The following is a 14,109-nucleotide window of genomic DNA, read 5'->3' as shown; positions in this document are numbered from 1 at the left end:
TTGACGCTGCTCTGCAAGCCACATATTTTGCACCAATGCATTTCCATTGGGCTGCCATGCAGGGTAAAGATCCCTGCAGCATTTTAGAAATTGCAGCGTGCACAGGGAACCTCAAGTGTAGTGCGGTTCCCAGTGTGGGTTTGATTTTGTGTGTGTGTGTGTGTGCGCGCGCGTTTTAGGAATATAGGCACCTGCATTTATCAGAATGTTTGTTTGGGTTTTTTTTTTTTTTCCTCTGCAGGTGACTGTAGGAACCACCCGCTTAGATGTGAACCTAGAACAGTATTGACTTTTGTTGACATTAAAGTGTTAATTTCTGCTCATCTTGTTTATGGTGTGAATTTTTTGTTAAAGTGAAAAAAGTTGGAGATATGGGACTTTAAGGATACAAAATGCAAAAGATGAATAAAATAACAATGAAATGTTTATTGAAATACACTTAAATTTACATATTTTAATTTGTTGTTTTTAATAAACATTTCATTGTTTTATTCATGTTTTGTACTTTCACTTTGTTCAACAGTTGGGATATTGATACCATGTTTTTGAGGAACTAGGCTTCATCCAACACCTTTTAAATATATCTTTTTGTTAAAGGCTGAAAGAAGAGTTTCCCTTGTGGTATGAGAAGCCGGTCCTGGAGATGGTTCATCATAACACTGTGTCTTTAGACAAGCTGGTTGACCAGTCCTGGATGGAGATAATGACCAAATATGCTATTGATGAAGAGTGTGACGTAGAGGTATGTGACCTGCATGCACCAGTAAATGAAATGTAAAAAAGCCTTACAGCCGAATGCAACATTTTCTAATGAAAGTTAGGAAGTTGAGATCGCACAGTTGCTTCTACCCCTCTTTTGTGTAGGGCAGCAGTGTCCGATAGGAGGCTTTGTGTGTTATGGAATGGGGGGGGGGGAACTAGGTTATTGGCATGTAATGCTATGCATACTAGCTCATTATGCTATTTTATTTTTTTGTTAGTCTTTGCTTCCTCTTTAACTGAGCAACCTGTGTTACTTTGCTTCAGTTTATGAATGAACAGGAGCCACTGTCTCCTGATCGTTCATCTTCAATGCTGATGCTCCTGAAAAAGGGACTGGGGAATCTGTCCTCGACCCCTTTCTCTGGAGATGTCAGAGGTCTGTTTAGACCCCTAATGTCACCAAATACCCCACAACAGTGATCCCGTAATTTGTTTTACTGTGTTTTTCTGCCTCCTTGTAATGTCCTCTGTGAGCTCCTGAACCTTTCCTTTTGCCCTCATTGTCCTCCTTTTTCTTCTTCTGCTCATTTAAAAAAAAAAAAAAAATACACTGTTGTGGTTGCATTACTCTATGCACACTACAAATTCCTTAATACCCAGTACATAGTTCCTAGTCCATTTGTGGAACAAGCAAGAGAGGGTGGTGATGTGGGAACATGGAGACCCAACGTAGCCACCCTCTAACAGTCTCACAGGAGCAAATTTTTTTTTTTTAACAAGTTTGTCACTTTAACTTTGCACACAGTTTTTTCCTTTTTTGTGGAAAAAACTGAGCAGTAAAATGATTATAAAGCTTTTATTTTTTCTAAAATAACAAACATGCTATGTTATCTGCGCTTGCAATGGCATTGCACACTTTTATTATAGCACGTAAAAATGCAACACGAGTCATTTTAATGCTATAACAAATTACCTTCCCTTTTTCAGACTGCAGAATCGTAACTTTGTGTAAAAGTCAATCCAATATGGAAACCTGGAGGTGTTCTGTAATGGAGTTTCTTTTTCAGGTTGGCCCGGAGAAATACTTGCGTGCTAAAATAGTCAAGATGCATCCTCTTGAACAAGATGAAACTGGAGCAGAAAAGAAGTCTGGGTCTTGTGATTCTCCATCCAGTGACAAGGAAAACTCCAGCCAAGTGGTAGAAGATAACCAGATGAAGGAAGAGACTACCCGCCTAGACAGCTTAAGTGCTCTGAGAGAAAGTAAGGATCTTTTTCTTCTTTATTTTTTTCAATGTTCTATACGATTTGTACAGTAATAGTTGACTGTTTGCATTCTAGTTCTAAGCCATAGGTTTACCATGCTAAACCTTCAACAAAGGACAAATATTGATTTAGGGTTTTAGAGGCTTTCAATAAAGGATAACTGTATTTTCTCTTTCGTTCATTGGCACAGCTCCAGTAATCTTGACCGTAGGGTTATTACACCACCTTCAGGAGAGGACTAAGCAGCCCTTCAGGAGAGGACTAGGCAGAACATGTAATTTGGGGAAAAAAGCAGAACTTTAAAGTTCTGCCTCTGTTAATAACCCCTCAGCATGCTTCCTGCAGCTCAGTGTGTTTTTTTTTTTTTTTTTTTTTTTTTTTTTTCTGCCTAGTAAAGGAGAAAGACCTAAGCTCCCTGTGGGACCAGGTCCTAGGATTTTATTTTATTTTTTTTCTGAATTTTTGCCTTTTGCGCAAGATTTTAAGATCCTGTCATCTGCCATCAACAGCTGGCTGGGTGGACAGGCTGCATAATCTACATCCTCCTTATCTACATCTACATCCTTGTAGTCTCTCCAGCCTGGCCATTGAGCGTGCACAGACCCTAGCTACGCACTGGGTCTGCCATGACATGCTCCAGGGGTGGCTGGTGAGTGCAACGCTCCATGGCGCACACATGACCGGACTACCACTTTCCTTGTCAGTGTGTCGTGGCCTGCAGCCGCCCCATACTGCTCAGGCATGGGTCTGTGATGGGATGTCCCCAGCTCGTCCGGATGGTAAGTACAGCTCTCCCTGCCTCGGCAGGATTGAGCAGCTGGTCATTCCCTGGTAGGTAGATTGGGGGGTCCCTTTCTTCTCTCCCTGTCCATACTTTCCTTGTGATTGTCGCTTATACAGGGCGGCTGGTGGCCGTTTTGTTGTAGCTCTGTGTGGTTTTTATCCTCAGCGCTGGTCCCTGTTTAGAACAGCGCATGTTTTTTTTTGCTCGGGACACCTGGGAGCTGATACTGGACACAGACACCTATAACTGAATGGCACAGCACTCAGTTGGGGTGGTGAGCCTCTGCGGTGGGGGCCCCTCAGTCTGCAGCAGCTAGGAGGGTGGGATTGTGCACCTGTCCTTAGTCCCCAAGGGTGGCAGGCAGGGTGGGTCAGCATGGCTTCAGAAACTGGTGTTTCTTCCCCAGAACTTCCTGCAATTGCAACTGGCTTGTCTGCACTGTTTGAGAGCTCTGACTCAGACTCGGGCCCCTGCTCTGTTTCAGATGACACTGACCAGGACCGATCGTACAGTGAGGAGGATTCCCCATCCGGGTCCACGCAGGACAAAGCACTATTTAGAGCACTTATCACAGCTGTTCGTGATGCCCTGAAAATTCAGGATACAGCAGGTTCCTCTGCTGAAGTAGCGGTCCCTTTTGGGTCCCGTAAGCCAGCCCATACACCTAAGGTGTTTCCGGATCTGACTTATTTTGATAAGTTCATACACAAGGAATGGGAAAGCCTGCAACAGACCTTTTTGGTCCCTAAAAGAATGGCAGTGCGCTACCCCTTTTGAGGAGAGACTTCTTAATAAAAATAAATTGTCTGCTTCTTCGGTCGTGGACCCCCCAGTATCCAGGTTAAACAAAGTAACTGCAATCCCGGTAGAGGGGACTCCTGCATTTAAGGACCCTACCGACAGGAAGGCCGAGGCAGTGGTCCGTTCCTTGTTTACGGTTGTGGGGTCAGCAATACGACCAGTACTGGCCACAGCACTAGTGTTACAGACACTTACTGAATGGGCAAAACTTTTGCACTGCGAATTGGAGAAGCAGCAGACTACTCCTGTTTGCGTGGAACTAGCAGATCATTTAGTGCACAGCCTTAAAGAGGGGTGCCCATTTAAAAAATAAAAAAAGTTAGTCGGCAGCTACAAATACTGCAGCTGCTGACTTCTTAATAATCGGACACTTGCCTGTCCCAGGGTCCAGCGATGAGGGGGATCGAAGCGCCGCGTCCCCCTCCCCCTGTAAGTCGCTGGCATTGTTATTGAGACAAATCTGGTCATATACTATGATTGTCCTGGTAAGACGGAAAATGAAGCGGCATCCAAAATTTAATTTCCTCCACATCAAGAGGGGAAATATTTTGGTTTTGCTCAGAGCAGCCTAGAACCTCCCCTTCTGTGGTCCCCACTGGCGCGCTCTGATCCCCTTCTGTGTCCTTCCCATAACTAAACTCTTCCCCCCCCCCCCCCCCCCATCAGGGCGTGCGGCCTCCAAAAGTTATCGGTTTGGTTAAAGAAGAATTGTGTTCATAGAAGGCACTCTTAAAGCAAACCTGTGGCGTTGCCCTTTCTAAGCCAGTATTTGAATGCAGATCTTTGCAAACCTGTTTAATTTCCTTCCTTGCGCTCCCCACCGCCACTGTTCAGCTGCTGGGATCAAAGGAACTGTGTGTCCTGTTGAGTCCCTAGAGTTGTAGCTTACACAGGGCTATGGATGGTGCTGTTTGATTCCTGTCGTCAGGGGGGTAGCAGCTGTTACAACTGTAAGGGGTCCGTCTGGGCCAGAAGAAGGCAGGATGGGTGAAGTTTCTGTACTGCACAGCACAGATCCTATCTGTTTCTGCAGTTCTGGTGTCGTTTAATTTAGACATCAAGCTCTTTACTGCCACCTCTGGCTACTATGTGCACCCCTCGTGTGATCATGATCTGCCAGTACTATGCTTATTGGGAATATGTCAGCTTTGTAAAAACAAGCTGGGACCAGGTAGGAAGTTACAAGTAGGGGCTGTGAACAAAAAGGAGGGGGGGCTGTTTGTGTACAGGGAGGGGCCAGAGGTAGAGGGGTGTGTGTGTGTGTGTGTGTGTGTGTGTGTGTGTGGTTGAGTGCGTACAGGTGAGGTGGCCGGTGTGTGGAATCGGTAGGATGGCCCATAGACAAGTCCTGTGGAATGTTGGTGGTCGGGGGCCCAGGTCTTAAGCTGTGTAAGGGGCCCAAAAATTTCTGATGGCTGCCCTGCCTGCCGTTGAACTGGGGAGTAAGCATATGCTGTTGGGTGAGGCTTATAGCAGATCTGTTGCGTTTGAGTATTACACAGATTTGCTTTAATGTTTGTTTTAGTATTGAATGGAATAATCCAGAAAATTGCTGACCCCTATATAAACTACATCTCTCTTAGGTGACAGAGCACGACGTTCACCACGTAAACTGCCTGCAAGCTTCAAAAAAGAAGAGAAAAAATGGGCTCCACCTAAATTTCTACCACACAAATATGATGTTAAATTGCTAAATGAAGACAAGGTGAGACAGGTTACCATTGTGTCCACTATGTTTGGTTTCAGTAGCTTATGTTCTTTGAAAATGTTTGTTTTAACTTTCCAAGATTGCACACCCTTTCTGGATTTTATTGATGGCCTTCAGGGGGGAGTTGTGTTTTTGTGTGTGCGATTGAAGAGAATGGATGTATCCCCTCTACTGAATGTGGATTTATTTTTTTTGCACTTAAAGAATACTTCAAACTATCTCACTGTATTAGTCATGGTAGAATCTTATGCAGCTTCCGGACTAGTTCCCCACAGCCAGAGCTTTGGGCACCATGCCCAGACTCTGCCAGAGAAGACACAGGTCCAGCCTGCCCCTTTTGGCACTGGATGCTGTTGTGTACTAGGGGCATATTGGGTTAGCTGGGGAGTGCTATATATGTGATGCACTTCAATGTAACCCAGTCCCTGCAGACTCCCCTGCTGTGGGGCTATGTCCTTCCAAAGCAGACCAAGCCAGGGGTAATGAGGGTTAATCCCCACTCTAGAACTACTCCACAAGGATTGAGAGTTTTAAATGCCCTGTGTGCCTGCTTTACTGCCCTGGTGGTATCCCCTCAACATCGTGTAACCTTACTAAGGGTTGGCCCATGTCCAGGCTGGTGTCTGGGTCATACTCCTGTCCTCCCTCTTGCCTGATTTTCTGTGACATTTGGTAGTATGATGGCTCAAGGTTTAATTGCCACCACTTTAACGCCTCCACAAACCTCCTTGGGCAAGCCTACAGATTGTTCTGATTTGAGCCATTTGGGCAAACGGCGTATGAGCCTCTATTTTGGGACTTGGCATGTTCAGATCCATATGTGTCCCTTGCCAGCTGCTTGTGTCTCTCACCCTGTGCAACTGATGTGAAAAAATATATCCAAGATGGACTGAGTGATGGGATATCTGCAGCTTATTTGTGCCTGGAGACTTGAAGAAACCTGCTGGTTTTTAAATCGCTAGTTGCCTCCTAGAGTATCCTCTACATGGGACCCACCCACTGTTCATGGCTGGGCACAGGTGGAAGCTGTCGGATGGGGAGAAAAGTGTCCTACCACCAAGCTGGCAGGTTTGCATTGACCCTTACATGGGATTCAGCTACTGAAAGTTTGCCACGTTGTCGATCCCCGCCCCCGATTCTGTACCCTCGGGTGTATCCATTGCCCCATCAGTAGTTCTGCACTCCTCATGCCTTAGCAGGGGGTTGTTACAGCTTGTGTCTTGGTTCGTTGTCTTCAAGCACTGTTAATGAACTAAAAAGGGGACTTTTTGTATAAGACAAACGTGGCTTATGAAGTGCAGGGAACTTGGCAGGGCTAAACAGTAACTGAGGCAATAGTCAGCCAGCAGATGGGACAACTCAAGTATTAAAGGATGCCAAGAGTTCAGATGGTTTAAGCTCAGTTGCTTCACATAAATTGCAGAACACAGACCGGATCAAACAGTGGCATTGAAACAAAACGCCACTTCCAGATATTGCACATGCTGTATCCCAGGATAAGAAAACTGACAATAAGCTTTATTGCATGAAGCAAATAGGCTTAATATCTCCATGTGTCTCCCCATCTCTGCCCACATAAAGGAATACACACACTGACTTCTCAGGTGGTTTGTTATGTTAAGCTGTGAGGACCACACTTATTCAGTGTGCTGGCGGTTCTTCTTTTTTTTTTTTTGTAATGGTTTCTGATGCACCTATGCAGGGATCTTTTTATCTGGAAGAGGATAGTGGGGCTGGCAAGAAAATGAAGGGTTAAAGTCTGTGTGTGGGGTGTTTTTTTTTTTTTTTTTTTTTTTTTTCTTCCTCCTGAGGTGGTGGTCTCCACTCAGCAGGAGATCCTGCTGCCATTTTTTTATCGCCTAAAATCCATGACCCTAATTCGGTATTTGATTCAGTTGACTCCAACTTATTCACAGTTCCAAAACAACATGGGGAGGTGTCCCCTTTTTTTTTTGGCCTTCAAGGTCAACAAATACTTGAGAATCTGGAAACTCTGCATACAATTCTCCAGGTTGGTCATCACTTCCATTCAATGGGATTCCTTGCTTCTCTGAACATCATCAGATGCTTTATTTGCCTGACCCCATTTTCCCTTTGGCCTCTCCACCGCCCCTTGTGGTCTTCACGTTTTGACTAGTCTTTGCTCTGCTTAGTGATCAGGATGTTTGTCGACATTTTAGTGAGGTGTACTTGACTGTCCATGTCTATTTAGTGAGGTGTACTTGACAGCGATGGTGCAGGGACTTGGTCAGGGAAGGAATCCTGACTTCACATCAACATTTGGAGATATTCACCTTGCCCTTGTGGACAAGCTGCCTTTGGAGACTGCTGAGGCGGGTTCAGTCGGGTAACACTATGGCTGTGGCTTGCATCATTCGCCAGGGCAGGACCTGACTTCAAGCGGCTCCATGAAGTAGGATCTAATTTTGTTTGGGGCAGAATATAGCGTTCTGGCTTTGTCAGCTGTACACATTCCAGGTTTGGAAAATTGGCAGATGTACTTTCTCAGGCTCCAGCAACCGAACATGGGATTGTGATCCTTGCACCTCAAGTTGTTCCAGGACATTAGTCTGAATACTGGAGCCCTTCCTGGTGGATCACAATGATAGGCTAGTCTTTTGGCTTGGGGTGGAGTCTCTTCTGAATAAGGTGTGTGTGTGTGTGTGTGTGTGTGTGTGTGTTTGTGTTATCCTTTTACCTTTTAATTGGGACATCAATCTTCTGTCCCGCTCAAATGCCCTTGAGAGGTGGTGACTCATTCTTTGAATATTTGAGTTGCTATAATCTAGCTTTCTTGAGACCATCTGGTTGCATCTCTGTACTCCCTTGAAGGATTTCATAGGCTGCTACCCATGCCTTTTCTACCATTGCCAGGTTAATCTGTCAGGTTGTGGTTTGTGGCCATTTGGCAAAGTGACGGCTCATTCTACAACCAAATTTCAAGAAAGTGAGACGCTGTAAAAACTACGAAAATAACCAGAATGCAATGATTTTCAGATTTTATTCACAATATAAAAAAAAACTCAAAATCAAATCTCTTAAACTGTGAGAATGTGTATCATCATTTTTTAGAAAAGGTAAATTTTAAGTTTATTTACATTTTTAGTGTCTCCTTTTTTGGGGTTGTACTAGATCTGTCATTGCATTCTGGACCTTTTTCATCAAGCTTTTCGCTTTGCGGGTTTGTAAGGCTGTCACCAGGTCTTCAGTGCACACTTTTTTACTAATCTGTACCAGGTGTATGTTATGACATGGCTAATGCTGCTTTTGTTCGCAAAGGTCATTGCACTGCAGTGTGAATGGAGTACTGAACCTCTGATTAAAAACAAACTCTATTAAAGAAACTAATGTTTCTCTCACTGCTTTTTACTACAAAGTAAAGACCGATTCCCATATAAACCTAATCATTCCAAATCGGTAATTTCCTCTAAAGGCCAACTAGTGAGAGAGAATATGGCATATAATTCTTGTATACACAGATTTCAGTAGTACAGTAGCATGCAGACAGCGGTAGTACTGAGTTGCCATTTGTAACTTTAGATTCAGTCTATGCATCTAGTAGTTTGATCTAGCAATCTTTCCCAAATCTTATGGTACTTGGCCAGGCACCTTCTTTGACTGTATGTATGACTTTGTTATATGGCAGCGTCCCAATTCTTGACTGTTAGTGAAGCCCTGAGCCATACCCTAGCATTCAACATTCTGGCAAACTGAACTCTTTTTTTTTTTTTTTTTTTTTGGTTGTAAAGAGTCTGTCTCTTGTTACCCGCCCTTCATTGGTATTGGTTTGGCATGGCTCAATCATCTGTGTACTGTACTCTAAGTAGGTTTTACAGGAAAGTCAAACATTTTAGTTAACTTCAATAATGCAATCATGTCAAAAGCAAGATGCCCAGGTATTTTCATCTGCACATGATTGAGTGTTTAAAGTATACAGAAATTTGCTTTTCACATGACTGAATAATTCATGTGCATATTCACTCAAATTGAGCAAAGATTTGCCACTTTTTAGTAAACCTGACTGTGAAAGACCATTATTGTCCTTCAACAAACTTCAGTTCTGTCTGTCAAACTGTTGTAATATAAGTGCTTAAAATTGCTAACCTACTTTCCCTTATCCTGCCCTTTTTTTTTTTTTTTTTTTTTTTTTTTTTTTTTTTTTTTTCCTTCTCTTCAGGTCATAAGCACGGTTCCTGTGGAAAGTCTGTATCGCTCGGAGCGCCCACCCAATAAAGAGATACTTCGTTACTTTATCCGTCATAATTCTTTGCGGATAGGCACAGGGGAGAATGCACCATGGGTCGTTGAGGATGATTTGGTTAAGAAGTACTCCTTGCCCAGCAAGTTCAGTGACTTTTTACTGGATCCACATAAAGTAAGTTATGACTTACTCTGGTTCAGAAAAGCAACTCTTCGCTTTAATTTTGGGTTAAGGTAGATGTGCTGTGTATATGGTATGTATCTAGTAAAATGGGCTGAAATTACTTTAAAATTTACTTGTAATTATTGCCCGCTGGTCATGTTTGTACACCATGCTTATGTATAAATCCCAATATAGTGCCTTTGTAAATTGTACAGTAAAATGTCCCAATGTCTTACTATTAAGTGAGACCTGGTAAATCTTTAATTTTTATTTATTTTAGTACATGACTTCCAATCCAACGCCGCCAACAAAGAGGAAGAGTGCAGGATCTCCTGATCAGAAACCCAAAAAAGCGAAGACTGATGGTGACAAATCTGTTCAAAAAGGCAAGAAATCACCCCTCAGCCCGAGTGTCTTTAGCCAGCTAAACCTCAAAAAAATTATGCAAGGTTCACCTTTGAAACTGAAAGACTTGGAAGGAAAATGTTCACCAGAGGATCTGCAAAAGTTAATGAAACTCATGAGTTCTAAACTTAACGCTAACAAGAAGGGTGCTTCAACAGGAAAAAAGAAAAGTGGAAAGTCTCAGGTAATCAATGGACAGAAAGTGTCTGGTAAAGTTCGCTCCCCTAAAAAGGTTCTGAAAAATGCAAAACTAAAGCAGATGACATTGCTGGATATGGCTAAGGCTTCCTCTAAAGCATCTCGACCTAAGAGTGCCTCATCTACTCCCAAATCTGCTAGCAAGCCAAATAAAAGGCTTCCTCCTGCTGCATTGCATTTGATTTCTTACTACCGCGAGAACAAGGATCGCGAAGACCGTAAAAGTCCTCTGTCCGCTCTTATCTCTAAAGTGGCAAGGCTTCTTACTGATGATGAACGTAGTAGACTGCCTGATGAAGTGAAAGACCTAGTACAGAAGCGTTATGAGCATTTGGAGGAGCGCAAGCGCTGGGCTATGATGACTGAAGCAGAGAAGGTAGAGCACATGAGAAAGAAGAGAGAGGCATTAAGAGAACGGCTTAAAGAAAAGGCACGGGAACGAAAGCAGAAAGAGAAGCAGGAGCGTTTAGAGAAGCAAAAGAGGTTCGAGGACCAGGATTTGGCTGGCAAGAATTTGCCAACTTTCAAGTTGGTAGACACTCCAGAGGGGCTACCAAATGCTTTGTTTGGTGATGTAGCAATGGTTGTAGAGTTTCTCAGTTGTTACTCTGACCTGCTACTTCCAGATGGTCAGTACCCTGTAACTGCAGTTTCTCTTATGGAAGCCCTTGCTGCTGAAAGGGGTGGCTTTCTCTACCTTAACAGAGTGCTTGTTGTGCTGCTACAAACCCTCTTACAGGATGAGATTGCAGAGGACTATGGTGAGCTTGGGATGAAGCTGTCAGAGATTCCACTCACAATGCATTCTGCTTCAGAGCTTGTTCGTTTGTGCCTCAGAAAATCTGATGCCCCTGGAGAAAGTGACAGTACGGAGAAGGGGGATGACGAAAGTGAGGGTTCTGCAGTTTTCCAGGATGACGAGGTGGAAGATGAATTTCTGGAGAAATTGGAAACAACAGAGTTTTTTGAATTGATGACTGAGGAAAAGCTTCACATCCTCACTGCTCTTTGTCACCGCATCCTCATGACTTACTCGGTACAGGACCATGTGGATGAGAAGCAGCACACATCAGGTGAGCTTTGGAAGGAGAGATTAGCCATGCTGAAAGAAGAAAATGATAAAAAGCGGGCAGCGAAACAAAAAAGAAAGGAACTGGAGGCCAAGGGTAAAGAGGAAGGAGTAGTTCCCAAGCAACCCTCTAAGAAAGTTGAAAAAGGAAACAAAAGTGAGCCAGCACCAGCAGAGCAGGAACCTGAGGACATGATCAGTGCTGTGAAAAGTAGAAGACTGCAGGCTATACAAGCCAAAAGGGAAAAGGAGGAAAATGAAAAACTTACGAAAGGTAGGAATTTGGTTGCAGTATATAAAATCTAATTTTCTGAATTGTCATGTTCCATTAATATCCACATTTTAAGTTGACCATCAGTCAGAAAATTGTCCTGCTAAATCCCTTCAGGCTTTCTTCTTTTGCAGGTATAGCTATGTAAAACATTAAACAGAAATGTCTTTAGTGTTTAAAATCCAGTAATACTGTCTCGCCATACTCTAGTTTTTGGGCACTGTGCAAAAATCAGCTACTTGAGGCTGATCTGCTGAAAGCCTTAATATTTACTGGTGCTCTGGGCTTCAGCAATTGTATATTGTATCACTAATCTTTTTATTGCACGTTTCAAATACAGAAAGATTCCAAAAAGAGGCAGAGGAGGAGAGACTGCGCAAGCATAAAGCTTCTGCAGAGAAAGCTTTCCATGAAGGGATTGCAAAAGCAAAGCAAGTGCTAAGAAGATCGCCCATTGGCACAGACCGAAATCACAACAGGTAATTGGCAAGATTGTCTGCAAAGCTATTCAAAACAAGTTGATTATGTACAGAATGGGAAAAGTTTGGGGCCCCAGGCAAATATTTTTGGTCAATATGCCCACTGGGAAGACTTGCCCTTTTTCTCCTGGTTACTATTGTTACTGGAACTATTGACGTTTTGGCAGTGATCCCCTCACTTTGGAGACATTTTACTCTCACTTCTGTTTTCCAACAGGAAGTGATCAGAAATGTCTCCAATGGGACACGGAATGGCCAAAAAAACGTCTCGCTAGCCAAATGAAAGCTTTGCCTGGTGATTCAATTTGATACCATGAGTCCAAACCAAGTGTAGATTTACCTCCAGAATGAGCGAGACATTTAGTTGCAGTTAGAGCTGACCTACAGGCAACCACTAAAAATGAAACACACATTTGGGAGCTTTTGCCTGCCAATCCTTTGTAATTCTTTCCATCTAGTTCTAATATCACACGGCTCTGCCGCAACAAACATTGTCTGAAAGGGGAGACACCCAAAAAAGGGGAAAAATCTCTGCTCAGTTATAACTCCCTTCCCAGCTCAGCTAGACCTCAGATGGAGTCGGCTCCCAAATCGGGTAGGGAGGACCCAATGCTATGGCTTACCAAAAGGGTTGGCTTGGTTCTAAGTCCCTGCTCTTCTCTGGTATCAAAGACCGTGCTCTACTTCTGCATTTAAGGGAGGTCACAAGTAGAAGGGGACATGGCAGGCTCTAAGTAATTGCTGAAGAACTTCTAGGCCTTTTATAAGGCCTTTTGTGAGTTGTCAGGAAAGTGTTCGACTATTTAAACCACTGCTTCCGAGTCCTCTTTGAAGATTACAGGTTTTGGATAATTGCATCCAACATCCTCAGTCTGTGCATTCTTAAAAGATGTTTTGTACATGGTCTAGGTTTAAGCCAACAACAAGGTGTTTGTTTTATGCTTTCAAATGTTTGGATCCACAAGAAATTTGCTTTTCCTGGCCAGCCTCATGTCGGCACACAATGGGTTAACCCCTTCCAGTCTCTCAGTACCACCTTCTCCTAGCTGATAAAAGGGAGCTCCTCCTCCCCTGCCCTTGTTAGTGTTGGTCGGACTCCAGGCCACCATGCTCGTGGATTAGACTACACCCCCCTACCGTACCTACCCACCCAGGTTCAAGCCTCTCCTGGGATCGGAAGGTCCAGAACAATGAAGGTAGTTCCTCTTATCACACTGGACGCTTTATGTGCAGGAGCCATGCGGGCATACTAAGGCTTAAAGAGCTTACCGTTTCTCTTGTTTTTCACCAACCAACACAGCTCCTCTCTGTAACTAAATGGGTTTGTTAGCCTGCCACTAGGAGAACTAGGCAAAATTGTAACACAATAGACAGAATTGTCAGTACTGCCCAGGGGGTGGACCCTGTGCTAACAACCCTCCCTGCTGCTCCAGCAGCCTGTTTTATTTTGCCTAGTGAAGGAGATTGACCTAGGATTTATACTCTTGCTCAAGTTGAAAGATCCTGTGATCTTCTGCTGGCTGGATGACAGGCTGGTTGAGTTATCCTTGTCCTGTTCCCCAAGTCCGGCCATCGAGCGTGTGCAGGTCGCAGCTAAGGCTCGGCACGCCACGACATACCTCGCCTCCCAGAAGTGGTCGGTGAGCTTCAATGCTCCGGGGTATACATATGACCGGGCTACTGATGTCTGGATCGCAGTATACCGAGGCCAACAGCCACCCTGTAACTGCACAGGAGTGGGTCTGTGATGGAATGTCTCCCAGCTCTTCAGGACTGGTAAGTATGGCTCTTCTTCTTCTTCTTCTTCTTCTTCTTCTTCTCCTTCTCCTTCTCCTTCTCCTTCTCCTTCTCCTTCTCCTTCTCCTTCTCCTTCTCCTCCTTCTCCTCCTTCTCCTCCTTCTTCTCCTTCTCCTTCTCCTTCTCCTTCTCCTCCTTCTCCTTCTCCTTCTCCTTCTCCTTCTCCTCCTTCTCCTTCTCCTTCTCCTTCTCCTTCTCCTTCTCCTTCTCCTTCTCCTTCCCAACACAGCACCCACCCCATCCTTTTTATCTAAGTTATACTGCAT

General features: G+C 44.0%; 1 protein-coding gene across 1 annotated transcript in view; it reads left to right on the top strand.

Moving 5' to 3' along the window:
• Positions 1–14,109, top strand: part of BAZ1B (bromodomain adjacent to zinc finger domain 1B) — a 75,086-nt gene that overhangs the window by 19,793 nt on the left and 41,184 nt on the right. Inside the window, exons 3-8 of the mRNA XM_077480616.1 lie at positions 598–742; positions 1,770–1,965; positions 5,137–5,258; positions 9,439–9,636; positions 9,905–11,570; positions 11,908–12,046. Coding sequence (XP_077336742.1) covers positions 598–742; positions 1,770–1,965; positions 5,137–5,258; positions 9,439–9,636; positions 9,905–11,570; positions 11,908–12,046 — 2,466 coding nt within the window. The remainder of the gene's footprint in view (positions 1–597; positions 743–1,769; positions 1,966–5,136; positions 5,259–9,438; positions 9,637–9,904; positions 11,571–11,907; positions 12,047–14,109) is intronic.

This window comes from Lithobates pipiens, unplaced genomic scaffold (assembly GCF_037356315.1).
Source record: "Lithobates pipiens isolate NorthernLeopardFrog02 unplaced genomic scaffold, aLitPip1_a1.2 Scaffold_16, whole genome shotgun sequence".
Classification (NCBI taxonomy): domain Eukaryota; kingdom Metazoa; phylum Chordata; class Amphibia; order Anura; family Ranidae; genus Lithobates; species Lithobates pipiens.
The sequence above is the reverse complement of the archived record's forward strand: the minus strand, read 5'-3'. Positions and strand labels throughout refer to the sequence as shown.